The 27,464-nt window shown below is 38.2% G+C and overlaps 2 protein-coding genes across 2 annotated transcripts; both read right to left on the minus strand.

The window, feature by feature from the left end:
- Positions 1-10,414: 10,414 nt before the first annotated feature.
- On the minus strand, positions 10,415-13,703 carry LOC113751254 (pentatricopeptide repeat-containing protein CRP1, chloroplastic-like). The gene is made up of 6 exons (XM_027295191.1): positions 12,423-13,703; positions 12,183-12,335; positions 12,041-12,112; positions 11,386-11,758; positions 10,945-11,162; positions 10,415-10,834 (listed from the first exon to the last, which is right to left on the minus strand). Exons 1-4 carry the CDS (start codon positions 13,671-13,673, stop codon positions 11,630-11,632), a joined length of 1,605 nt encoding a protein of 534 aa, XP_027150992.1. The 5' UTR covers positions 13,674-13,703; the 3' UTR covers positions 10,415-10,834; positions 10,945-11,162; positions 11,386-11,629.
- Positions 13,704-24,764: 11,061 nt separating this feature from the next.
- On the minus strand, positions 24,765-25,558 carry LOC113751255 (glycine-rich cell wall structural protein-like). Its single transcript, XM_027295192.1, has 2 exons — positions 25,444-25,558; positions 24,765-25,277 (listed from the first exon to the last, which is right to left on the minus strand). The coding sequence occupies exons 1-2, from the start codon at positions 25,532-25,534 to the stop codon at positions 24,964-24,966; spliced, it is 405 nt and encodes a 134-aa protein (XP_027150993.1). The 5' UTR covers positions 25,535-25,558; the 3' UTR covers positions 24,765-24,963.
- Between the last annotated feature and the right edge of the window lie 1,906 nt (positions 25,559-27,464).

Raw genomic sequence — 27,464 nt, forward strand, 5'->3', positions numbered from 1 at the left:
GCAGAATTTTCCCCAAACCCTAGTCATCAAATAAGAAAGAGGAAAACTTCTAAAACATGATAATCATCCATGATTTCACCACAAAATCAAGTTGCCAAGCTTAATTTAACAAAATTGAAAGCAAAACTTAGAGAGATAAGCTTTCTTACCTTGACTAGAGGTCACTAAGAGTAGCCCAAGCTTTCTCTTTCAAAAATCACACCACAAGTCACTAACTAATCACTCAAGAACAAGTTTAATCGGTTTATTTTGTTTGTTTTCTCACTAAGTTGTTGGATTGAAGATGAAATGAAATGTTTTCCCTTGTTGTTTTTCTTCTTGCTTCTCTCGGCCAGCAGCAACAAAATGAAGAGGAAAAATGCTAAGTTTTGGAGTTAAATGGATGGTATTAGTCTTGGGTTAAGAAGCCATGAGGTGGCGACAACCACCTTTCTTTCTTTTCTCTTTCTCTTGTTATTTTGTAGCCTCACATTCGGTCAAGCTTGCTGCCAAGAGAGAAGATATTTTGCTCAAGTTCAATAAATTTGTCTGGTAAGAAAAATGGTGGTCAAACGGTGCGTTCAATCGGTAGTGCGCGGGACCCGCCGGATCGCGCCGTTTTTCTTAAAAACTCACGTACTAGGGTTTTTACTTCCCATTCACTAACCTTATATCATTGCCACTAGTCACATATTATTTCTCACTTAAAAGTCACTTTTAATCCCCAAATTAATTCTTACCCTGTACCGAAAATTCATCCGGCGAAAAATCGCGAAAACCCTAATTTCGCTCCGAACTTGAAACCGAAGCGTAAAACCCTATTTTCTAGGTTTATCTACACTTAATGTAAAATATTTGGGTAGTGACCTTTGATAAATACTAATTTTCAAATAAAAGGGTATTTTTTGAGGAAAAATACAAGGAATTTGCGAGTCCTCACCATCTCTAAAACTCCTTATCGTATGACACCTGCTGAGCTTAAGGAATTGAAGGTGCAATTGCAGGACTTGCTAGAACGAGGGTTTATTCATGAGAGCGAGTCTCCGTGGGGAGCTCCAGTGTTATTTGTTAAGAAGAAAGACGGGAGCTTAAGGTTGTGCATTGACTATCGAGGATTGAATGCAGTAACCATTAAGAATAAGTATCCTTTGCCCCACATCGATGAGTTGTTTGATTAGTTACAAGGGGCTGTAGTGTTTTCTAAGTTGGATCTACGACAAGGGTACTACCGCAGATTTATAAAGAATTTCTCGAGAATTGCAGGACCCTTGACTAACTTGACTAAGAAACAGGGAAAGTATATTTGGGATGTTAAGTGTGAAAGTAGTTTCCAAGAGCTTAAGAAGCAATTAACTGTGGCTCCAGTTTTAGCTTTGCCTAGTGGAAGTGATTGCTATACGGTTTATACCGATGCTTCGAAAGAAGGGCTAGGATGTGTGTTGATGCAGAGTAGGAATGTGATTGCCTATGCATCTCGGAAATTAAAACCTCATGAGCAGAATTATCCGACCCATGATTTAGAGCTTGCAGCTGTAGTATTCGCTTTGAAGAAATGGCGACATTATCTTTATGGTGTAACTTTTGAGGTTTATACGGATCATAAGAGCCTTAAGTATCTGTTTTCTCAAAAGGAGTTAAACCTAAGACAACGTCGGTGGGTAGAGTTCTTAGAGGATTATGATTGTACAATTAACTACCATCCTGGAAAGGCCAACGTTGTAGCAGATGCTTTAAGCCGGAAAGCTCAACTAGCAAGTTCCCTAGTGAGAGAGTGGAGCCTGTTGGAAGATGTCTGTGAGTGGAAACCCCGTTTAGAATCGAAGAGGGTGATTTTTGGAAATATTGAGGTGAAATCGGCATTGATGGAACGAATCAAAGAGGGTCAAGTGAAGGACCCAATGGTACAAAAGTGGATAGGGAAGATGGAAAAAGGGGAGTTACCTAATTTCAATCTAAGTCCTGCTGGAATCCTGAAGTTTCGAAATCGTGTCGTGGTACCTAGGGATGAGGAATTGAAAAAGGAGATTTTGGAGGAATCACATTGCTCTAGGTATACAGTACACCCAGGGAATAATAAGATGTACCGAGATCTTAGAAGTCTGTATTGGTGGGAAAATATGAAGGCGGAAATTGCCCAGTTTGTGCAAAAATGTCTTACGTGCCAACAAGTAAAAGCTGAACATCAAAAGCCGTTAGGTTTGTTACAGCCTTTAGAGATCCCTGAATGGAAATGGGAGCACATAACGATGGATTTTGTGTCAGGATTGCCACGAACACAAAAGGGGCATGATGCAATTTGGGTAATAGTTGATAGATTAACTAAGACTGCACATTTTCTACCAATGAACATGAAATATCCTTTGGAGAAACTTGCTAAACTGTATATGGATGAGGTAGTGAGATTACATGGGGTACCAGTGAATATCGTATCGGATAGAGACCCCAGATTTGTATCTCGATTTTGGCAGAAACTACAAGAGGCTTTAGGGACTAAATTGAGTTACAGTACAGCGTATCATCCACAAACTGATGGACAATCTGAGAGAACCATCCAAACTCTTGAGGATATACTGAGAGCCTGTATTGTGGATTTTAGAGGAAGTTGGAGCCAATACTTAACTTTGGTTGAGTTTGCGTATAACAATAGTTACCATTCCTCTATTCAAATGGCCCCGTATGAAACATTGTATGGACGAAGATGTCGATCTCCAATCCATTGGGAGGAAGTAGGAGAGAGAAAAGTGATAGATCCGACCACAATACCATGGGTTGAGGAAGCGTATGAGAAAGTAAAAATGATTCGCCAGAGGCTTCAAACAGCCCAAAGCCGTCAGAAAAGCTATGCCGATCATAGAAGGAAAGACTTGGAGTTTGAAATGGGGGACAAGGTGTTTCTTCGGATTACACCATTAAAAGGGAAGATCAGATCAGGAAAAGGGAAAAAGTTGCAACCACGATATATAGGACCTTTCAATGTACTTCAGCGAATAGGAAAAGTGGCTTATCGACTTGAGCTACCAGCTAGTTTGTCTAGGATCCATGACGTTTTCCATGTTTCTTTGCTTAAGAAATATCATCCGGATCCAACTCACATTTTGCCACCTGAAGATGTCGAACTTGACGAGTCCCTAACCTATGAAGAACGACCTATTCAAATATTGGATCGAAAGGTGAAGGACCTGAGAACCAAGCAGATTCCTTTAGTAAAGGTTCTGTGGAAGCATCATGAAGTGGAAGAAGCAACTTGGGAGCTAGAAAAAGACATGCAAGAGAAATACCCCGACCTGTTCACGACTAAAGGTATGAATTTCGAGGTCGAAATTCTTTTAAGGGGGAGAGAATGTGAGGACTCGCAAATTCCTTGTATTTTTCCTCAAAAATACCCTTTTATTTGAAAATTAGTATTTATCAAAGGCCACTACCCAAATGTTTCACATTAAGTGTAGATAAACCTAGAAAATAGGGTTTTACGCTTCGGTTTCAAGTTTGGAGCGAAATTAGGGTTTTCACGATTTTTCGCCGGATGAATTTTCGGTACAGAGTAAGAATTAATTTGGGGATTAAAAGTGACTTTTAAGTGAGAAATAATATGTGACTAGTGGCAATGATATAAGGTTAGTGAATGAGAAGTAAACACCCTAGTACGTGAGTTTTTAAGAAAAACGGCGCGATCCGGCGGGTCCCGCGCACTACCGATTGAACGCACCGTTTGACCACCATTTTTCTTACCAGACAAATTTATTGAACTTGAGCAAAATATCTTCTCTCTTGGCAGCAATCTTGACCGAATGTGAGGCTAGGAAATAACAAGAGAGAAAGAGAAAAAAGAAAGGTGTTGGTGGCGACACTTGTCACCACCTCATGGCTTCTTAACCCAAGACTAATACCATCCATTTAACTCCAACACTTAGCAAATTTCCTCTTCATTTTGTTGCTGCTGGCCGAGAGGAGCAAGGAGAAAAACAACAAGGGAAAACATTTCATTTCATCTTCAATCCAACAACTTAGTGAGAAAACAAGCAAAATAAACCGATTAAACTTGTTCTTGAGTGATTAGTTAGTGACTTGTGGTGTGATTTTTGAAAGAGAAAGCTTGGGCTACTCTTAGTGACCTCTAGTCAAGGTAAGAAAGCTTATCTCTCTAAGTTTTGCTTTCAATTTTGTTAAATTAAGCTTGGCAACTTGATTTTGTGGTGAAATCATGGATGATCATCATGTTTTAGAAGTTTTCCCCTTTCTTATTTGATGACTAGGGTTTGGGGAAATTCTGCCTAATTTATTATATGATGCTTATATGTTGCAATTGAGGTTTTATAAGGTGTTTTGGTAGTGATTGGACCAAGAAATTAAGGAAAGATTCACTAAAAACTAGAAATTCCAGAATCTGGAAAATTTCCCCAACATTCTGTCCGAATTTGTATCTGTGTGTTAGAGGTCGATTTGGCCTTAGGTCAAAGAAGAAAAGTTGTATAGAATGGCATTTTATAGGTTCCTACAAAATTTCAGCTCAATCGGAGCAACGTAGGATGTGAAAAGTCCAAAATACCCTTACTGTTCTAAGTATTTCCCAGCAGTCTGTTTCTTCAGTTAAGTCCAGTTTATCACGTTTTTTGACCAGGATCCATTCTGATTTAGCTCTGGGCCAAAACATGAAAGTTGTAATGTTCTGAAGCAGCTTTAAAATGCCTCTAAGAACACCTGGATTGGATTTTTGTACACTGAGTTATGACCATTACAGTGTTCTGCGATTAAGCAGCCGACGAATTGGTTTCTGGTTTAGTAATTCGAGAATTTGACCAAGTTACATTAGAAACTGGACTAAGTGACCTTCATGAACATTGTAGCCTTGTGTCTTAGCTTCGAAACGGCATAGGTTTCGCCTTAATCCGATAAGTGTAGCTTCGGATATGTTATTTCCGCATTCATACGTCAAATCTGTTTTGTGCTAGATTGCATTTCTGCACTTGCTATTGTTGTGAATCTTATTATTATGATATTGTGAGCCTATGGAACGGCTCTTGTCATGAATTGCTGATATATGTGATGTTGGGTTTTGGTTGAGAAAAATAATGAAGCCTAAATGGCTGGAAAATTAGGTAAACACAAAGGGCATGCTGCCCGAATTTTTACTCGAGGACTAGAAAACTATATTAGCGACTTGAGTGAAGGTTAAGTGATTATCACTTGAACTAGCGAGTACCTTTGCTACTATGTTTCTTGAGTGTTATACGTTAAGACTTGGCCGAACTTGTACCCTTGAGGAAAAGACTTAATGGCCAATGTAAACTTGAATTTCCTTGTACTTTCAACTCAAGTATTATTTCCAAACATCTATGTTACAAAACCTTATGATTTGAAAAGCGAGCAAGTTTTCACGAGTGTCTTTCAAATGAATTTCAATTGGTCGATTCTTAATGAACGGAACGTTTAAGTTTCGAATCCTACTCGTATTTCAAAGTTCTCAAACTGAAATTTTCTCGCAGATTTGGACTCCAAACCCGGAGTACCACCTCGACGCGAGAACTAGAAGCACTATTGTGGTGAGTGCTTCCAAATATTCGATTGTACTTGTTACATGTGTCCCTTACTTGACTTGTATGAATACGTGAAAATGAATGATAAGGCAAGGGTGTACTTTACCGCACTTGCCTTAAAATGACTTGTTCTTGCTATTGAATATACTTGACTTGACTTGAATATACTTGACTTGCTTTACATGTACTTGAAATATATCTTGCCTGGAATTCCAGAAACCCTGAAGCTAGTTAATCGAGTCGAGCCGGCAAGGGCCTGGTCGATTAGATAACGAACCCTGGGTCACTAGTTAAGTCGAGTGGAGTGATATCTCCTCGGCGATTCGATATACTCGAGTATTACCACCCGTGTTTCGTGTGGCGTGCGGGCCCGAAAAAGGGGGTTTGATCAGTGGACGGGGATTGGCGTGTAGTGAAGTTTTATTTTGGATTTGTTATTATTTGAAAGTTGACGGAGTGTCAACTACCCATTGATCAAGCTGGAATGGAGCCGTGATATGACTACTGTATCCTTATATATGAATGCAAACTTGATATTACTTGGCTAGATGAAGTACTTTTCTCTTGATTTGACTTGTTTGCTCGCTATTTCACTATTACTATGTTATTCCTTGCTTGTTGGCCAATTTTATATTTGGAACTTCACTGGGTTTCGGCTCACCCTATTAGTTTGTTTTCCTTACATGGGTACGAGATAAGCGTGAGAAGTGTAAAGGCTAGCGTAGTCTAGTTACTTTAGACTTTGTTTTGAATTTTGGTTTTGTACTCGCGCTATTCCTCGAATGGAACATTTTGTACTTGGACTGTATACTTTTGACCTAGTTTAAGTATATCGAGACTGTGTACCTTGTTTCCTATCAATGTAAATTATAAGCTTGAATTGTGAATGTTATCTATGGTTCATGGTTGTGTGCACGTGATCTTAGTGAGTGAGTCCTGGCGAGAGCTGGGCAGGCGGTCCGCCGAACCCTCTGGTACGCCTTAGGGGGAGGTGGGGTCGTCACAGGTGGTATCAGAGCCTAGGTTATGAATTGATCTAGGTAGATTGAGTGCTTGATATGATAGGCTAGGGTTTTATCCTTGAGCTTAGCCTTTAGCCTTGTTTTCTTCGTGATGCGTACCTACTTTGTGTCTCGTTGAAACATGAATACAACAATTAACAAGAAGGTTCTCACAGCTTATTGTTTACAGCTTCCTTCATCTGAAAACCCATTTGCTGAAACACATATCACCATGGACATTAAAATCCTTAATGTATAGTCCTAAAACTCCAAAAGAAAACCAAACCAAACCTGGGCAATCTCGCGCACATCATGAGGCCTCTAATTAACTAGTTACCTGGTATAGTTTGGGTCTTACCAGGTTTCCCTTGTTGGTTTTTTATTTTTTCAATCAATGCCAAACTGAAGAATCTCAGCATTGCCAAAAATTACCCACTACCACCCTTAGGCCAATGAAACCCCAAAGCACATCCTTAACACTCAACTTACATATCCAAAAGTCCGCGCTCATAGGTTCTAACTCAAAGAGTAAAACTAAGGAAGAATTCTACTTGGACCCCTCCCTATGAGATCCTTTCTCTCTTCTATGCTTGATTTAAGACAATTGGGTTACCTCTATCTAACTCATAAACCAAAATATAAGGACGAAAAACTCTTAAACTTAAGTTGATACTATCAAAAATGATCACAGAACTACCTGCATCCGAAGACTTGTAGCAATCATCGATGAAAAGGCTAGTGGGTCAAATCCTGCATTGATCGCCCAAAACGAAGGTCAAAGAGGCTGTCATTTGAGAGTTTCAGTAGTGCGAACCCAAAGACTTTGCTGCTGAAGCTCTTGTCCGGCACAAGTTGATTACAAGGACATGTCAGGTACAGAAGTCGACTTCATATTACTCAATAATGAATAACCTTGTTCAACTCCCTACATTTCTTTTTTTTTTTTCTCCTTTTTCTTATGTAGATACATGCCATGTGTGTAAAACTTATAACACATAATAATATATGTTCTCTCTCTCTCTCTCTCTTAATTCTTTAGCAGGAGACAAAACGTGCCTGTACTTAATTTACACCTAAACCTACGGTTTTGAAAATTAACTGGTACATCCTGACATTATCTTCCTCTACACTTTGTCATGCCATCAGCCTAAGACTTACCAACAAGCTACGCAGTAGTAGTTTAAGTCGAGAGAAAAAATTTTCCTCGACATGAGTCCAGATTCACTAGTAATTATTTTACACAGCATGGCTTTCAGCCATTTGAAATGGCATACATACAATTCCATACAAATCGTAAGGAGGAAGAGGGAGAGTGCCCACTTTTTATCTGGTTTGAACAACTGGTTTCATAAATAAAACTGAGACTACAGAAGGATGGGGTCTTTTGGGGTTTTTTTTTTTTGGTTTTTGGGGGGGGGGGGGGTGAGGTGGCGGGGGAATAGCTAGCTTGACATCACTATATATGGTAATACAAAACTCTCATAGTTTAAATGAGCAACAAGTGACGAAAGCTTGCCTGCTCATCAGAAGATTTTGTTAAGGTGTATATGTACCCACACTTGAGACATACATGAGTTGCTCAAGCCTGAAAGATTAGAATATCAGTCACGCGGTTACAGGGAATGAAACTTACAGAAGCATAACAATTAACATACTTATTAAGTCATATATTCAGCCTTGCCTTTGGAGCATCAGTTACCTTCCGTCCAAATTGAGGCGGTGCTGGGCGCTTCTGCAGTAATTTGACATCCACACCAGCTCCTCTGTATCCAGATAAAGATTGATCCAAAGATGTTTAGACAAAATGAAAAACAGAAAAGGCCATCGCCTTATCTGCCACTCCCATAAGAATATTTTCCTGAATTTGTACATTCTTTGCTGCCAACTGAGATGATCAGACATCTCTGATAGGGTATCATTTGTTAGTAATTTTATTATTAATTTTCCCTTTTATCCCTGTCAAATATTGTGTTAATTGTTGATATCTACTTATATTTGGTATCTGGATTTAATTTCAGGAATGAAGCAGAAAATTACCAAAAAGGAGGGACTTTATGGGAAAATGGAGACTTCCAAGGGCTTCAACCCTTGGGCCCTTGAATTGGTGAGAACCACAAGCTAGTGAAAGGCATTTAGTCAATCGGGCTCTTCAAAGAAAGCAACGTAGAGAGACTTGGAACAAGAAGTTATTTTGGAGGCTTTGTCCACATGTGTGGGGACCACCGGAGATAGCTTTTAGGCATCTTTCTTTTGGCTTTTTAAGAGGGGACTTCTTTTAGACACCTCTAGTCTTAGTTTTTTAGTTTAGTTTTTAGTTTTCTTTCTTTTGGCTGGCCTCTGACACACGCCAGGTGTTCGATAATATTCCCCAACGGGAAAAACATCTTTTATTTCTTGCTTTTTAGTAAAAAACGTAATGCCTTTGCAATCCATTAATTCGTGTGGTGATTTAAGTATGCGGCGTGGCTAAGCCTTCCATCTAGTCAAGGGTCAACTCAACGGCGCAGTCCCGAAAATCTGTGAGATCTAATTAGTTTTCACGCGTTCCTCAATTTATTAATATTTGCGCGTTGACTGCTTGAATTTTCATGGGATTATTTTATTAATTGGATGTCAAGGGCCCGATGTTCAATGTGATTTACTAATCTCGTGCTAATTTAGTCAATTAAATCCGTAATTGTTTGATTGATTAATATTAGTGGCAACTGGTGTGTTTATACATTAGGGGAACGTGCAATCTAATTTAAATAACCCTCGTAGCGTGTTATTGATTAGGGCTAGGTTTTTCTAGTTATTAATGCAATTGAAAAATTAATTCCTACGGTCGTACCTAGGAGTATTTTCTGATTAGGGGTGATCAATGGTCGTACATTGGTCATCTATAAATTAAGGAAAAATTGGTCGTTAGAGTTCATCGGCGACTATAACTAGCCTATTAATAAATTAAGTAAACCTCTCTTGCATCAATGATCAGATAAATGGACTGTGTCTGAGTAGTTGTATCCTTGGCTAGAATTTATTTATTCTTGATTTAATTCCTGCTATATTTGTGCTAGTTAATTAATCATTTTAAGTTAAATTGTTTAATTGTTTTTAGTTTCATTCCGGTGAAAGCCCCCTTACCAATTGGAATTTAAGAGAGACAAATATCCCCAGTCCTTGAGGAGACGACCCTACTTGTCACTGTCTACTATTCAGTAATTTTTGTCAACTAATTAATTCTGGTATATCGGATTCAGCAAACTCTTCGGGAACAGGGTGAATCAAGTAACCCATGACACACCTAGAGTCCCTGCTCCAGTACCTAGGATTAATTATTGACTGCTTTTAGTGGTATTTAGGTTTTTATTATTATTATTACACAGGTTCGGCACCTGTCAATCTCACAAATTACAGCTACTGAAGATGAAGCTATGTCCACACTTTGAGAACCTACTATTGATGGAGAGGTGCTACCATCAAGTAACGAACTTCTCAACTATTGGACGATAGTCAAGGATCTGGTCCAGATATCAGTGCAGTCCTCGCTTCTTGATTTGAAGAAAGACATCATTAAACCTTTTAGATATTTAAACAGCAACTTACCAAAAAAAATGATATTTAAACAGCGCATCCTTTCATCAGCAATTAACTCTGTCTTCTTGCATTTACTGACTGAGCAATTCTACTGTTGCTCCAATGTTCAATTGCATACTTCTGTTGCACTAACTTCTAGCTTCACTTTTTTTTTTAAGGACACAAGACCAAATATTTACCTGGTAAAGATGAGGAATTAGGAATGCCCTTTTCCCTATTTTTGCATTTCTTACATGATAGAGGATAAAAGTGGAACATCTACCAATGAGACAGGAAAATGAAAGGCGTTCATGTAAAAAGATTCAGGACATTCAGAAAAACAGATTGATAATAAATTCAGGACATTCTACTGAAACATTATGGTCTGCCGTCAGCTTCAAACAGAAAGTGAGGCCAGTCCAAACACCAATTTATGCTATACAAACTTAAACAATGCCATAGCAATTCTTCAAAAGAATCTGTACCACTACCAAAGCTATGGCCCAAAATATCTTGTAAATTTCAAAGTCAGAAAGGGTTAAAATCCAAATACAAATTTTGCATGTAAAATTAATAAGCAAAACAAAAGAAGAGCTTGCCTGCTGACAACAAAGTAGACGGAATCTGACTTTGCCTGAATAGCGGTTTTGGTAAATCCAAGCTTATCAGCAGGCCAAAGTTCATCCCTAAAGAAGCTGCTTGTGTGGAGGACCTGGTCGCCAACCTTGAGCCCTGCTTTTGCAGCATTGCCACCACCTTCTACTCCTGGATAGCAACCAACTTGAAATTAGTAGTAGACACAATTGGCATCAGAAGAAAACTATACAGGCCAGCTTTTGACAAGAACGTAAGAGGGGAGGGGGAGGAGGACTGACCGTGATGACCACATCACCACCCAACTTTTGACCCGAAGTTAGGTCCAGTGGTTTGTCTACTTCAACCTCAATGGTCTTTGAAGCCCCAGCAGTTCTTGCTGTAATCTCAAGACCTGTTCTCACTTCTCTGCTAGTACTAGTTGTAGTGATCTCAGCCATCAAAGAAGCGAGATGCTCCATTTGACCTCTTGAAGTGAGCACCCTTGGAAGCTAAATTTCTGCCAGCACCAACACCAGTACTATCAAAAGAGAGATACATACATACATACATACATATATATACTGAATCAGCAAAGGAGAGATACATGCAAATATTATATATGCGCAGAGGGACCAAATTATAAACGGATTTCTTTGCGCAGAGGGACCAAATTATAAACTTATTTCTTTGTGCGACAAAGAAGTTAAGCACAATTATGCCATGCTTTTAACTATATATACCTCAGAGTGGGAAGTTAATCGCTTTGCATTTGCAGATGGAATTGAGGAGTTGGATTTGAGGGAGAGGTTTCTCACATAAGCAGCTGAGCAAGAAGATGAAGCACCTGCTACAACAGAGGATGACATATCGGAGTGCTGCTGGGCTTTGCACTATGGGCAGCAGCCACCGATAGGACTTAGGACTTGGAACTTAGAAGAAGGGCTGGGCTGATTAGTGATAACAGCTTGCCATGTGCAGAAGATATCATGGTGTATTACTTAAAAACTCCAATTGCCTTTGTTGGAGAACCATTTCAGCAGCTTGCAGCATCTCTCTGGCCTTTCTATCTGGTGTACATCCAGCATACTCCATTTCTTTATATATACTAGGAACCTGTAAGGCAACCAAGAAAGGATAGGTTAGACCTTAGCCTGCAGTGGCAAGCTGGTAAGATGGAACAGACTATTACAGCAACTTCAGTAGCCCTAATAACTATTAAAGCAACTTGATTGTCGGCCATATTTCTGGTTAATTTTTGGTTTTCATTGATCAGTAGAAGGTACATTTTATGCAAGTTTCAGATAGGATAAAAAGAGATCTCCATAGAGAAGAATAGACCAATGGTGATGAGTACCATGAGGTCATTAACAGCAAACTTCAAGACTAGAAAACTACCTGATCAAACTTCTTAGCCCTTATAAAAGCCTTCATAAGTGTGCTGTAGGTAACTACATCAGGACAAAAACCCTACAGGATTACCAAATTATTAGCTAAAGATTTCCCAAATTAGATTACTTGAAAAAGTCAAGGGTCTTACCATCTCTCTTATGTGGTTAAAAACTGATAGTGCCTCCAAATGCCTCCCTGCAGTGCTAAATGCATTGAGCAGCACATTTAGCATTAAAAGGTTAAGTTCTATTCCCTCTGCTTCCATAAGCTGCAGAACCTTAATGGTCTGTTCGCATAATCCCTGCATAAGACATCAAAGCAAAAGCATTTCCTTCATAATGGCGATCACACTGCCTAGACACTAGGCTATATCGGTGCATATCCCTACCTGTTGCGCATAAGCATTTGCTATGATGCAAAAAGTACTTGCTGAAAGTTTAACCCCTTCTGATCTTAGGGCGTTTATGCAATTGTCTGCATCCTGAAATCTCCCATATTGCCCATAAATATCAGCCAGAACAGCGTAGATGGCCCCACTTCTGTGGTGCCCTCTATGCTTGATATTCTCAGAAGTTTTCTTTATAACATCCCATTTCCCCTGTTCTCCCAAACGGGAAATAATGGTAATGAAAATCTTTGGATCAGGATACAGGCCTTGTTCTTGCATGCTTATGAACATATCCAGAGCATTAGACACATCCCCAAACTTGCAGTGCCACCGAATCAAAGAGTTCCAGGTGGTGATGTCCGGCATTATACCCTCCAGCTGCATTGTCTTAAAAACTTCTACTGCTTCACCTAACTCACCATATTTACAAAACGTGTCAATTATGCTGTTATAGATTTTCCTGTCTAGGGACAAACCCATACCCCGTATCTCTCCAACAATGCTTGTCGCTTTTCTCCACATGCCATTGTCCCTGTAAAGTTCAATAACTTTACTGTACACAAAAGAATTTGGATGATATCCCTCTCTCCTCATTTCAGCAATGACTAACCACGTATCCTCCAGACGTTTTGCCCGTGCATGGTACTCGAGAAGAATTTCATAGGTTTCCCTGTTTCTTTGTATTCCCAAGTCATCCAATGTAAGTAGAACCTTATCAGCGAGCCCAGACAGGCCTTTTCTCAAGAAACATCTAAGTAAGACATTAAAAGCTTTGACTCTGGGCCTGTATCCAAGACTCGTCATTTCCTGGAAGATAGCATCAGCTTCCAAGGTCCTGCCAACATTTCCGAGAGCTGTTATCAAGAGGGTGTAAGATTTCAAATTGGGACGAGAGCCCAAAGCCTCCATCTGTGAGAGCAAGGACATCGCCTCATTTACTTCTCCTGACATGCACATTTCGCAAATGGATTCATTGAAGGAAATATAAGAAAGTTCCTCCCCATCCTCCCTACCAAACGGCTGCACAAAAGTCGAGCAGTTATTGGCATCATTAGAGCACTTGGGCGGGTTGAGACAAAGTTTGCAAGTCCCAGAGCGACTAAATGGAACATTTACCACACTACTACGTGGTATCCAATTGTCACGGGAATTTTGACAAACAGCGAATAGGCATGAACGGCAACTAATAAAGGCAGCCAGGCGGGAGTTACAAGGCATCAAGCGTTGCATCTCCATCATCTGATCATCCATTCGTGTTGGTTGGTTGGGAATGTTGTGGACGATAACACTCCTCACACAGTCCACCTTCATCACTCAAATAAGGCACCGTTTGGATTGAAGGAAAGGAAGGGGATAAAATGGCGAAAAGACACCAGCTTTACTGTGTTATTGCGCGGCTCTCTTATTGGGTTAATTATAGTTTGGTCCTCCCAATTGGTCCAAAATCTCTAATTGCACCATCAAAATGAACAAGTCTCAATTTGATATATATATATCCTATTACTATAAGATTGAGTTTTGGTCAAAGATAGGTTGAATTTCAACCGCATAGGTGGGGGCTTTCTAGGAATGTGAAATGTTGTGTATTAGTTTAAAAGTTTTAGGTACAAGTTAAGGAAGCAAGTATTTGGGTATGTTTACTGAAGTGACCCCATTTTAATACATTTAAAGTTGTTATTAATGAGCCATCTGGGTATTGATGGAATGTGTAATTAATGTGCAACCGTTTTTGTATTTTGTACAACCCATATATGCTTGTGTGTTGGTGTAAATACCAAAATATCCCTTAGCTACCAATAATTCCCCTTTTTAGCCGCAGATAACCGTTTGAGATGTTGCTTTGTCTGAAACGTTTGAATAACAATTGGATTTAGGAAATGAGCCAACGATTTCTCTATCAATGGTAGGAACCCATTTCTCTATCATTTATAATCTGCAGTTATGAGTCACAAACGTTGGTCAATTTATCCCCTTTCAACTTCAGGAGTTAAGTTTTCCCTTTTTGCCTTTGTCTACAATGATTTGCTCATCGTTTTCTCTTCCATCCGCTCAACTCTGAAATTACCTATTATTTCGTCATTAATTACACCCAATTCAATTGCCCAACTGTTGGTATTGTTAATGTGATGGAGCGGTTATTTGGAACATTTTGCACTGTTATTTTGTCTTAATTTTGGCTACTTACTGTGCTGAGTATTGAGGTTTAGCTCATATTTCATATTTGTATGAATTATAGGTGGTTGGTGTAAAAAATGCTTTTACGAGGCAAAATTCCAGAAGACTCTCTATTTCATGGTGTGACCACGCCAGAGAAAGGAAGAGGTACATCAAAAGGACGGACTCGCGGGATTAATTGAAGAAAAGCCAACTAAGGATGCCGGTCCACGCGAACCCGAAGCACTGGATCAGAACCTTTAAACAAGAGCTTTGCTCCTGGGTGGACTTCTCCTGCGGCATTATATAAGAAAACAAGCAAAGGGACCCGCGACACTAAGAAGCAATAGATTAGCTTTAGTTTTATGTTTCCCTAGCCGTCAGACGTCGTAAACTTTCGTTTTGCTTTTGGCTGGGAGGCTTTTGACTCTTTCGTTTTTACTTTGGCTCTGTACAATTTTCGTTGGCTTTTGCGTTATGCTTGTGGGCTTCAGTAGAAACATCAACGCAAAGACAAGGAAGACTTTTTCCTTCTTCTTTCTTCAGTGCTTCATCGTTCCAAATTCTATGATGTTTGCGCGGATGTTTTCAATTAAATCACATGGGATTGACATGATGAGGCGCGGCTAATTTTCTCCTCTACTCAGAGGTCGACGCGAGGACGCGGTCCATAACATCTGTGAGATCTAATCGAATTTTATTAATTCTTCCAATTGTTACTATTCGTGCGTTTTCTGAATTAATTGTTCATGGGTATTTTATTAATTGAATATCAACGGCCGGGTATTTGATTTAATTTAATAGCCTATTGCCACGTTAATTAAATAGAACCCGTAATTGTTCATTTAGTTAACACCTCGTGGCAACCACCATAATTGGCTTTATGATGGGGAAACGCAAGATCTAATTTAAATAAACCCTCTTAGCGTGTTTATTGGTTAGAGTTGGGTTCTTCTAGCTTTAATGCAATTGGGTAATTAAATTACTACGGTCGTACCTAGGGTTGTTATCTGGTTAGAGAAGCAGTCAATGGTCGTACCTTGACTGTCGAAAAAGTAAGGAAGAACTGGTTGTCAGACCTTATTGATAGCTATAACCAACCTAGTGATAAATGGATGAAATATCTTTGCATCGATGAGCATTTAATTGGACCGTGCCTGAGCAGTTGATCCTTTGGGTAGAACTTTTATTAATTGCTATTTTTAGTAAATTGTGCTTTGTGAGTTAGTTTTGAATTTTGTTTGTTTTATTTCATTTTTTATTTTCCTCCCATCAAAAACCCCCCATACTCTGAACTCGAGAAGAAACGAATTATTCCCAGTCCCTGTGGAATCGACCCTACTCACCGCTATATGTAAAATTTACATTTTTCTCGAGTAGGTATTTATTATTGCACAGGTTTGACACCCTGTCAATTTTTGGCCCCGTTGCCGGGGACTGGTGCCTATTTAATTTGTTTCTTTTTTAGTTCATTTTATTTTCATTTCCATTTTTTTCCCCTCTTATTTTTTTTCTTTTTTTTCTTTACTAGTTTATGGCTGCTAACACTCCGTATTTTGGTGATAGACTGGATTTTGTTTCCAGGGAAGGCAATGAGGCTTGTTTTTTTGCTAAGTTTGCATATTCAGAGGCACTAAACTCTATTAGAGAAACAATGGTTGCTGCAACCTGTAAAATTTGTTATGCCAGGGATCATTTAACCGGTATGTGCCCCGAATATCAAGATAATCTAAGTGTCCCACTCAATAATTATGGAGATTTTTCACCCTGGTCTCAAACGTGGTATGACCCTTATTCAAATGGGTATGAGCAAGAATGGTGGGATGATTCCAATTTTAATTATCAACAAAGGCCAATAGATTTTCAACAGCTAGAGTCTCAAGAACCGTCATCCATGTCAGGTATGTCTCTTGAAGAAATAGTTGAATTAATAGCTACTAACACATATCAAATTCAACAGGAGGTACATCAACTTCAACAGGAGACACAAAAGATGAGTAAAGAGATGAAAGAAGGAAGGCGTGAATGGGCATCTAAAATGAGCAAATTGATTTCTCCAGTTTATGAAGAATTGCCCTCACCGACTATTATCGGCCATAAGAAAGACGAGAGTGCAATTATTCTGACAAATGATATGGTACTGCAAGAGTCTCAAGAAGAAGAATCTAAAGATGCAGTTGAAAAGAAAGTTAAATCGCAAGAATTGAGACCCCAACATCAAATGGTGCAAGTGAATGAATCCAGTGAACAATCCAAATGCGGTGACATCTCCTCCATTCCTTGATCAATATTTTTCTGACTTTTATTCTTTAATTCCTGTTAGTGAGATTGATTTTATTATATCAGACGATTTTGAATTTCATGCCAGGAATAAGTTAAGAGTCATGATGGCAAAATATCTCGGACCAATAAGTGCTCTTGATGGAGGAGTGAGTGAAGATTTAAGGTCATCACTTGTTTGTTTGGCGCCATCTACTGATCCATGGAAGTCCGTAGCTCGTGTGCTCAAGAATTGCTCTATTTACGAGGGATATCAGGACTACATAGAAGATGAAGCGCTGAAACGAGCTACACGATTTTATCCTCCATGAATAAATATGACGATGTCTAGCCAAAAACATTAAAGAAAGGCGCTGCTTGGGAGGCAACCCAAGGCTTCTTTTGTTTTAGTTTTCTTATATTTTTGAAATTTTTTGTTGAGTGTTAGTGTCATTTATTGGGTTTTTGTTTTATGGCAGGAAGCAGGAAGTTAGACATGCCCATGCCTTCCAGCCTTTGCGCCAACGACAGTCAAAGATTGACCAGGATCCTCTCTAATCCCACTTTCTACTTCTCTCTTTTCTTGTCTTGTATGGTCTTGTCAATTTCCATTGTCTCAGCTTCCACTTTTCAATTTTCTTTGTTTTGTCTTAGTCCAAGGTTTCCCCTTTGTCCACCGCTGCTAGAAACTCTCTCTCTCCTCCTCGCGCCATCCATCGCACGTCACTGCCTTCCCCATCGTCACTATCTCTCTCATCAGACAGCTTTCTTTGCTCACATTGGATTCCAGCCACCTCACCCTCCTCCGCCTTAGTGTCTCACTGCACCCTCTCGGTGGTCAGGGAAGTTTCTCTCCTTTTCTCCTTATACTTCATTCATCTTTTCTACATTGAGGACAATATAGGTATTAGGTGTGGGGGATGGCTTCCATTATTATCTCCTTTTGCTTTGCTTTTAAAAAAAAAAAAAAAAGAAAAGAAACACAAAAAAAAAATGAAAAAAAAAAGAGGAGGAAAATGAAGAAAAAAAAAGAAAGAAAAAAAGTGTAATTAGTTGAGTTCTTTGCTATGATGAATAACTCAATCAAGGTGCATGAGCATGTGGTTAGATATACTAGCTATGCATTTCGTTTAGCCTTGACAGTATTGTTGAATGTTGGATATACTGGACTTGACCCACTTTTGTGACTTTTGGGAGCTTTTGAGCCATGCATGAGCACATTATTCTTGTTTGCTCTATTTTTGTTTGATTGAGTGGGTATCACACATGGTATCGGCATTCTAGAACTTGCTATTTTATACATGTCGAGACCACATTTTGTTGAACTGGATGCATTTGAAATGATAAGGGCATTTAGGATTTGACCTTCTTTAACTTTCTACAAACCATGCCTTCATCTTATTTCCCAATAGTGAACCAACTTGAGCTTTTATCCTTTACTTTTGCTTGTTAGCCGTGTTTGATAACCCATGACCTTTTTAGACTTTCTTGTTCAATCTTGTGTCATTAAGGGATGTCTGAAATTCATTACTTGTGCAAGGCAAATAAATCTATGGGCGCAAGTGTTGTCAAAAAGATGTTGTATGGTACTATTTCTGTACATCTGAGATCGAAAGAAAAGCCAAGAAAAAAAAATAAAGAAAAGAAAAAAAAAGGGGAAAATCGGCAAAAAGCTGGTGAGCAGAAGACTCTGTCTTCCAGGGCGTGCCCACGCCTTGCTAGACGTCCAAAAAAAAAAAAAGAGGAACGATTTTCGACACTTGCACAATGAAAACAACAAATGAAAACGCCCTACTTGAGAAATTGCCCCGGTAAAGCATTGTGGTTATGTAGTGGATATTGGACATTCTCTTGACACATTACACCCTATTTTTACCTTCTTATCCCGCCTTTTACCTAAACCCCATTACAACCCTATTAAAGTCCCTTTGATTTGTGTATTTAGTTCACTTTTGAGTGGTGGAGATGTGATAAATGTGCAAGCCTATGGTAATGCCATTCTGTGATGTTGATTTGAGCGTTCCTAGTATTCATATATTTTCTTTGAATTACCACTTGTCCGGTGTACTCTCATTTTGGCGACATTGTCAGGGATCTGAGGTGCTTATGCTAGTATAGATCACCACATGACCTTTGTTTCCCTGGTTGTATCTCTGAGCTTCGAAATGCTTGAGGGCAAGCATTGTCTAGGTGTGGGGGGATTTGATAGAGCGATTATTCGGCACATTTTGCACTGTTATTTTGTCCTAATTTTGGCTACTTACTGTGCTAAGTATTGAGGTTTAGCTCATATTTCATATTTGTATGAATTATAGGTGGTTGGTGTAAAAAATGCTTTCACGAGGCAAAATTCCAGAAGACTCTCTATTTCATGGCGTGACCACGCCAGAGAAAGGAAGAGGTACATCAAAAGGACGGATCCGCGGGATTAATTGGAGAAAAGCCAACTAAGGATGCCGGTCCACGCGAACCCGAAGCACTGGATCAGAACCTTTAAACAAGAGCTTTGCTCCTGGGTGGACTTCTCCTGCGGCATTATATAAGAAAACAAGCAAAGGGACCCGCGGACTAAGAAGCAATAGATTAGCTTTAGTTTTATGTTTCCCTAGCCGTCAGACGTCGTAAACTTTCGTTTTGCTTTTGGCTGGGAGGCTTTTGACTCTTTTGTTTTTACTTTGGCTCTGTACAATTTTCGTTGGCTTTTGCGTTATGCTTTTGGGCTTCAGTACAAACATCAACGCAAAGACAAGGAAGACTTTTTCCTTCTTCTTTCTTCAGTGCTTCATCGTTCCAAATTCTGTGATGTTTGCGCGGATGTTTTCAATTAAATCACATGGGATTGACATGATGAGGCGCGGCTAATTTTCTCCTCTACTCAGAGGTCGACGCGAGGGCGCGGTCCATAACATCTGTGAGATCTAATCGAATTTTATTAATTCTTCCAATTGTTACTATTCGTGCGTTTTCTGAATTAATTGTTCATGGGTATTTTATTAATTGAATATCAACGGCCGGGTATTTGATTTAATTTAATAGCCTACTGCCACGTTAATTAAATAGAATCCGTAATTGTTCATTTAGTTAACACCTCGTGGCAACCACCATAATTGGCTTTATGATGGGGAAACGCAAGATCTAATTTAAATAAACCCTCTTAGCGTGTTTATTGGTTAGGGTTGGGTTCTTCTAGCTTTAATGCAATTGGGTAATTAAATTCCTACGGTCGTACCTAGAGTTGTTATCTGGTTAGAGAAGCAGTCAATGGTCGTACCTTGACTGTCGAAAAAGTAAGGAAGAACTGGTTGTCAGAGCTTATTGATAGCTATAACCAACCTAGTGATAAATGGATGAAATATCTTTGCATCGATGATCATTTATTTGGACCGTGCCTGAGCAGTTGATCCTTTGGGTAGAACTTTTATTAATTGCTATTTTTAGTAAATTGTGCTTTGTGAGTTAGTTTTGAATTTTGTTTGTTTTATTTCATTTTTATTTGCCTCCCATTGAAAACTCCCCCATACTTCGAACTCTAAAAGAAATAAGTTATCCCCAGTCCCTGTGGATTCGACCCTACTCACCGCTATATGTAAAATTTACATTTTTCTCGAGTAGGTATTTATTATTGTACAGGCTCGACACCTGTCACAGGTGCTGCTACTATCCTGGTCAGGCTGTGGATGCTGAGCCTCAGAACTAATAAAGCCAGCTTCTAGCAAACTCATGAATGCTTAAGCAAGCTCATTGGTGATATATAGCAGTACTTAATAGTGTGAAGTGTAGATAAGAGCTTGACGAGTGATGTAATATGTGTGCAATATATTTGCTTTGCTAGTTCATTATAGCAAATTATATGGATGTGTAATCATGTGTGACCTCTGTGAGCACTTTTTATGTAATGACAATACATTCTCATGCAATTTGAAGTTGGTTCTGTAATTTTCGACTGTAGAAGACTGAGTAATATTAGTATTCCATTTGAAGTTGGTTTATCTAAATGAGTTACCTATTATCAAATTGCTCTTTATTGCTGTTTTGGGTATGCTGAATCTATCAATCTAATACAAGTATTTGCGATAAAGGATTTGACGAACTGAATCTTCTTAATTTCCTGTTCGGTTATATGTTTGCCTTACTCATGCACCTGTCTGTCAGATATAGTTTATAAGCTGAAAGAAATGATAAAACCAAATATTTAATCTAGCCATGGAAGAAAGATGTGAAAGTTAATGATGGAACAGAATTTGTTTACTTAGTTTCAAGATCTAACTCTCTCAAATATGTCGACCATCTAATTGACTAGTTGACTATGAGAGATTGCAAATTGAGCTATTGTGGAATGGGAATATCTGTTATGAACTTGGTGCATAAGTGCCCCCAAAACACAAACATGGGGGCATCACTTGTGGGAAACCATCCTAATCACCATTCTACAGGGCTCCAATTTGTATAAATCAATAAAACTTAAAGTTCAAGAGCTCAAAACAGTTAAGAGATACTTTCCACTCCACTACAAGATCTGAAGTAAATTTTGTTAGAGGATTATCCTGCAAGAAGCCAAAACTTGGCGCATAGTTTCACTATCCCAAAAGAAAATTGAAAGTCCACATTGTCCGCATGGAATACAAGTGGTATCTCTGCATTCTATGAAGTATTGATCTCTAATATACTCTATATAAGAATTTTTTCTTGGGAAGTATTCGTGCATTGCAAAGTTTGACATGTTCTTCATTTGTTATATACTATCTTTAGTGTAAAGATGTTTGATTTGTTATGCAACTTGGAATGAACATAATCAAGTCACTCCAAAGTCCAAGTTGATCGACAATAATGCTTGAAATATTCATGATTGTGGGACATGAATTATTCTCTCCATAATGCTCAAATTGTTTCTCTAAAGAGATACAAGACAGACCAGATTAAGTGCTTTTGGTATATCTCTATTCCTTTAATTTTTACAAAGGGACTGCAATTTATGATAGTAAGGCCTTTGTATTAATTACAGCAATCATCTTTTCAACAGCCAACTATATCGTGGGCCAATGGCAAGACTAGGGCTGTAAACGAGTCTTATCGAGTCGAGTTTTGGTCTAATCAAATCGAGTCTTGACTTAGTTTTATCAAGCTCGAAATCGAACTTAAACTTGACGAGCTGCCAATTTAAAATTCGAGTTCGAGCTCGAGTTCGAAAAAATAATAATTATTTTGTTTTTTTAAAAATAAATAAAATAATAATTTTTTAATAAATAATAAAATATTACAGCTCTGTATATGTTATTTTACTATTAAAATAATTATATATATATATATGTATTCGAGCTCGCAAGTCGGCTTGCGAGTTAACAAGTTTAATATTTTTTAATTCGAGTTCAAACTCGAGTTTGACTCGAGCTCAATATTGATCGTGCTCGACTCGAGTTTTGATTCGACCCGCTCGTGAGCGGTTCAATTCGTTTACAGTTCTAGCCAGGAGGCTCTGTAAAATAGAGATCAATCTACTGCAGCTTTTTCATCATTCACAAAATCAGTTAAAATACTTAAAATACCTCGAGCAAAAATCGGTTCCAAGACACTTCTTTTCTTTTGCATTTCCTTGGCTACAGTTCCAAGACACTTCTTTTCTTTTGCATTTCCTTGGCTACAGTTCTAATGATTAACTCAGAGGTGGCAGCTAGGGAATTGGCCAAGACTTCCACGTCTGTTGACAATTGCAAGACATTTATCCTCTACTAATTTCTGCTTTTCTTACAGGACCACAAATTATATCATATTTCAAATTATGTACTTATTTCAGTTATAGATGTAAAGCATTGGACTATTACGACACAAATCTGACGTCTTTAAACTATAATAGACGTCAACTAAGGTGTACAAGAAAGCGTTCAAGGCTTCCCTGACGTGGGACTCGGGGCATAGTGGCTGGTCATCTATGGTTGGCAACGATAAGCCTACCTGCTAGTTGGTTGTATTTAACCATTTTAAAGACAACATTAGATTTTCTTGGCACGTAGTTTAGAAGGAAAAAAAACTTCCAATTGAGTATAAAATTATTGTTTTGGTATTCGTTAAACTAAAAACATGTATAAAAATTAGTCCAAATATGAAATTTTCAAATGTATGACTCCAAATGAATTTATGTGAAAACGTCATTCCTAGATTACACTAATAAACGTATTTATTATCCTCAATGCAGCAATGACAGTTGAGACGGATGGCTAAAAGAAGCAAAGTACCCTGGAGGTGGCTACAGAGGGTACCCCAGAGGAGGCTACGGAGGTGGTATCCTGGAGGAGGTTATGGAGGTTACCCTGGTGGTGGATATGGGGTCTACCGAGGAGGAGGTTTTGGGGGATATCCTGGGGCTGGATTTCGTTGTTGCGGCCCAAGCTATTATGGTAGGGGTTGTAGGTGCTGTTCTTATCCAGGTCAGGCTGGTTGCTGAGCCTGAGAACTAACAGAGGCAAGGGATGTAATATGGACTGTAAGTATTCGGTAGTTCGAGATTACTTTTATGTGTCTCTTTTATGAGCACTTTTGGTGTAATGGCAAAATAATCTCATGCCATATGAAGTCATTTTAGTGGCTTTGCAATAAAAATATGTAATTTTTGTAGTCCAAATACAACAAAATTCAAGACTAATTTTGGTTGGTTCATCTGTAAATTATTAACCATTATCAAAGTGTTTTTATTAAATCTTTCTATTTTGGGTATACACAATTAACTAATCTAATCCAGATATTCGTGGCAATAACCCTCTCTCTATCCAATTCTGTTACATGTTTGACTAAAAATAGATTAAAAAAAGCCCTTTACCCTACCTCCGCCTTCTCAGTCAATTTTAATATACGAGCGGAAAAGAAATGATAGAACGAAATATTGAAGGGTTAATTACATAAAACCCCCTTGTGGATTCACCGATTGCTGCATGATTTTTGACATTTCCAAAAATATGCATATTTCTCTTTTGTGATTTCATGAAAAGTAAAAACTAAAGGAAAAGCAGTCTCCGCAACATCATCAGTTGAAATACTGCTTTTACTTAACCACTAAACCGAACAATGGCTTGATCAAAGAGAAATTATATGGATAAAGACAAAAATCACATGAGAGATAATGTAGATATTTATGGAAATTATGGGAGACCAAGTGAAACTATAATTTTATTACATGCATTTTTGGAGTATGTCTGATTGAATTGACACAATCATTTGTTCTTTCTGTTTATTTTTAACTTTACATAAAAATATAAAGAAGTTATGTGAATATATTGAAGCCCTAAAAGAGTCGTGGTAATATGAAAACCCAGGTGGAGTCATGTGCAATTTACCCCATACCAAAAATTCATGCTAAAAGCTCAAGTAGACGTTGTTTTGTTTACCTAGTTTCACGAAAACGTCAAAAATCTGTTTGACTAGCAGACTACGAGATTGAATATTCATGTCAACTATACAAAAAAGTCGCAGAGTACACAGAATTTGAGGCACACGGACATGTAACACTTGTGCAAAATAGGGGCAAAATAGGTTTCCAAGAACCATATTTTGGATCAGCATATATGAAGGGATCCTTTAATTGATTGTAGTTTGTCGTTTTCCAATATCAGTCACATGACTATCTGATTTCATAAACTTTAATAACACAATATACTAAATAAATTCAGAGGACATAACTTTGTTCATTGCCTGAAGTTTGTTGCACACAACAGTTTCTAGATGTACTCGTAAATGATCATAAACCGACCTTTGCCTCTTTTGTCGTTTCTTTTTCCTGTCTGAAAGGAGTCAAGACTTAATGTAGGTTTTTGGAATCTCTAGTTGAAACCTCAAAGTGTTAAAGAATTTCTAAGCAAAAATATACTTGAACAATTTTGGGTATACTTTAGACAATGCAGCATATAAGTGAATCCAAGCAGAAGTGCTAGCTGTTCAAAATTGAAACACACATAAGATTTCACTTTCATGCTATTGAAGTAGAAAAAAGTACATCATTATATTCAGTAATTCATCTAATGGTGAATGGATACCACTGATTAAGCTCTTATTTTTATAGCACAGTACATAGTTTTAGTACTTATAGCCTCTTAATTTGCTCCAAAGGCATTGAGGCATCATGATGCATAAGGCCTGGCTATTAGTTTTGCGGTTCAGTTTCTGGCTCAGCATCCACAGCCTCACCAGCATATGTGCAGCACCTGCAGCCATAATAACCTTGGCCACAGCAACCATAGTGGCATCTGCCACCACCATAGCCACCACGGCCGCCGCCACCATAACCACCACGGCCGCCACCATAACCACCACGGCCGCCACCATAACCACCACCTGGGTAACCCCCATATCCACCTCCAGGGTAACCCCCATATCCGCCTCCAGGGTACCCTCCATATCCACCACCAGGGTATTTGGATTCTTCCAGGCCATTAGTACTCTTCTCTGCAGCATTGGCTGCAAATGGTCACAGGATCGTATGCAGAATTATTAGTTAGTGCATGCATTTTAGCAGGAAAAAAATGTCGTCTTAGAGTAAATTATGTTATGCAAAAACGTCTATATTTTGTAGGTACAAAATTGTTGAAAAAGGAAAGAATAAGTTCTTGAGTGGATAGCTTACCATTTTCGGCCAAATCCCTGGCTGTCACCTCTGAAGCAATCATCAGAACTACTGCCAAAAGGCATAGGAAGAGAATTGCCTTCGAACCCATTTTTGTTTTCCTCACACAACTTGGTTTATGAACTCAAGATTTGGTATTGAGAGCAATGAGAAGGATGAGGAAGCTGGAGCAATCTCTACTCTATTTATAGGGAGATCTACGTGACATGGTTCTCGAAGAGGGAGAGATAAAAATATGCATGGAAATGTGTCGACCCCATGATTTAGTTGGCTGTTGAAGATAATTATGACTGCAACATCTGATGGAATATCCAACTTATCACAGCTTGGATTCCTGTTTGGATTTTATATTCTAGTGGCATTATTCAAATCCATGGAGGGTAGATAGTCAACCGTGTGATAAGATATGGCCCATGTATAATGGCATTATTCATGAATGGACGTATATTACTAGTACTACTTGCCTTGATGTGGGATGGGATTGATTAGGGAAGAGTAGGAAAGTTAAAGTATCGAATTAATTGCCTGTGATTTTTATTACCTACACCAGAAACATGTATACAGATGTCAAAAATATTTGTGCACTTGTTACATATAAATCTTCAACACAAATCGTGACGCTACTCAATATAATCAAGAATATGTTTGTCAAGCTACTCATATTCCGCAAAAAAGGTGGCAAATTCATACTTTTTCTTTCTTAACTTTAGTAGGCACATTCTGTATTTGTGTAAAAGAAGCCATTGAAGAATTTAAAATTTTCAACTTGCTCAGTCTCGAAGCTGTGACTTTTTATTACTAGTTTTAATAAGGATTAATAATATTTTGCTCCCTTAGAGTAGAGTTTGTGATCGTACTTTTCCCTCTAGAATGAAAAAATTATGCAATCTTGTCCTCCTTAACACTAGATATTAACTAATTTATCAACTCCAATAAAAAAAAAGTGATTTAATGACTAAACTGCCAATGTTACTGTGATGCATGGCCAGAAACACTCAGGTGCTACAATGTGCAAAGAAATAACAACAGAAAAAAGAAATAGGATCGAATAAGGAGAGGCATCTATAAAAATTAGTATAAAACCTATTTAACACTCTATTACTCAATATTAGGCCATGTTCTTAGGGTATCATCAGTGAATCAATGAAAGAAGTAAGGGCTGCTGATTATTATTGGAATTCTCTCAAGAGTTTTAGTTGTGAGGTTGCAGTTTATGTTATACTTGTTTCTTTTCCCCCTTATGTTATACTTGTTGGTTTTAAAGAATGTTGAGCTTATTGCTAAAATCCTGGATTTTTGCTACTTTGACCATTTATTGGTTTTGCCAAAGAATTCAGAAGTAGGCGTTCATCATAATAACTTTGAGGGAAATTGGAAGAAAAAAATTTTACATTCTTTGAGAGTGTTAAAAAATACAACATCCATTATATTGGGAAGTAAAATGAGTGACAAGAGTATATTTTACGTATTTTTTAGTATGTTTTATTAATTAGTTTTGGTGTGTTTTATTTACTTTTTTAGCTAATTAACTAAGTTTCTAGTGAAAATATGCATTTTATGGTTTAAGTGGTAAAAATTGCATTTCTATGGATTTTTATAGTGAAAACTTCATGTTTTTGTAGGTTTAATGATTCAATCATTAAATGGTATGAATTGAGAAGATAATTGGATGATTATGGATGATTTGAAGTGGTTTAAAGAAGATGTGAAGTACAAGAGAGGAAATGCAATCAAGAATAAAAGGAAGCTTCACAGCTTTGATACCTTGTGGTATTTTGACAATATCTTGAGCTACAAGCATTGGATTGAGGTGATTCTTATACCATTTTGAAGCTAAGAGATGAATCTACATTTGGTATGAGGACATCGAAGTTCAGTTCAGTCGTTTTCATTGTCAAAAAGTCGAAATACAAAAGTGCAACTCTGTTGTCGAAAACTGAAACAGAGCTCTGACCAGTTGATAGTATTTTAGTCATATCTTAGTCTACAGAGCTTCAAATTGGATGACTCTTAAGGCATTG

The sequence above is a fragment of the Coffea eugenioides genome, chromosome 11 (genome assembly GCF_003713205.1).
Source record: "Coffea eugenioides isolate CCC68of chromosome 11, Ceug_1.0, whole genome shotgun sequence".
In the NCBI taxonomy this organism is placed as follows: Eukaryota; Viridiplantae; Streptophyta; class Magnoliopsida; order Gentianales; family Rubiaceae; genus Coffea; species Coffea eugenioides.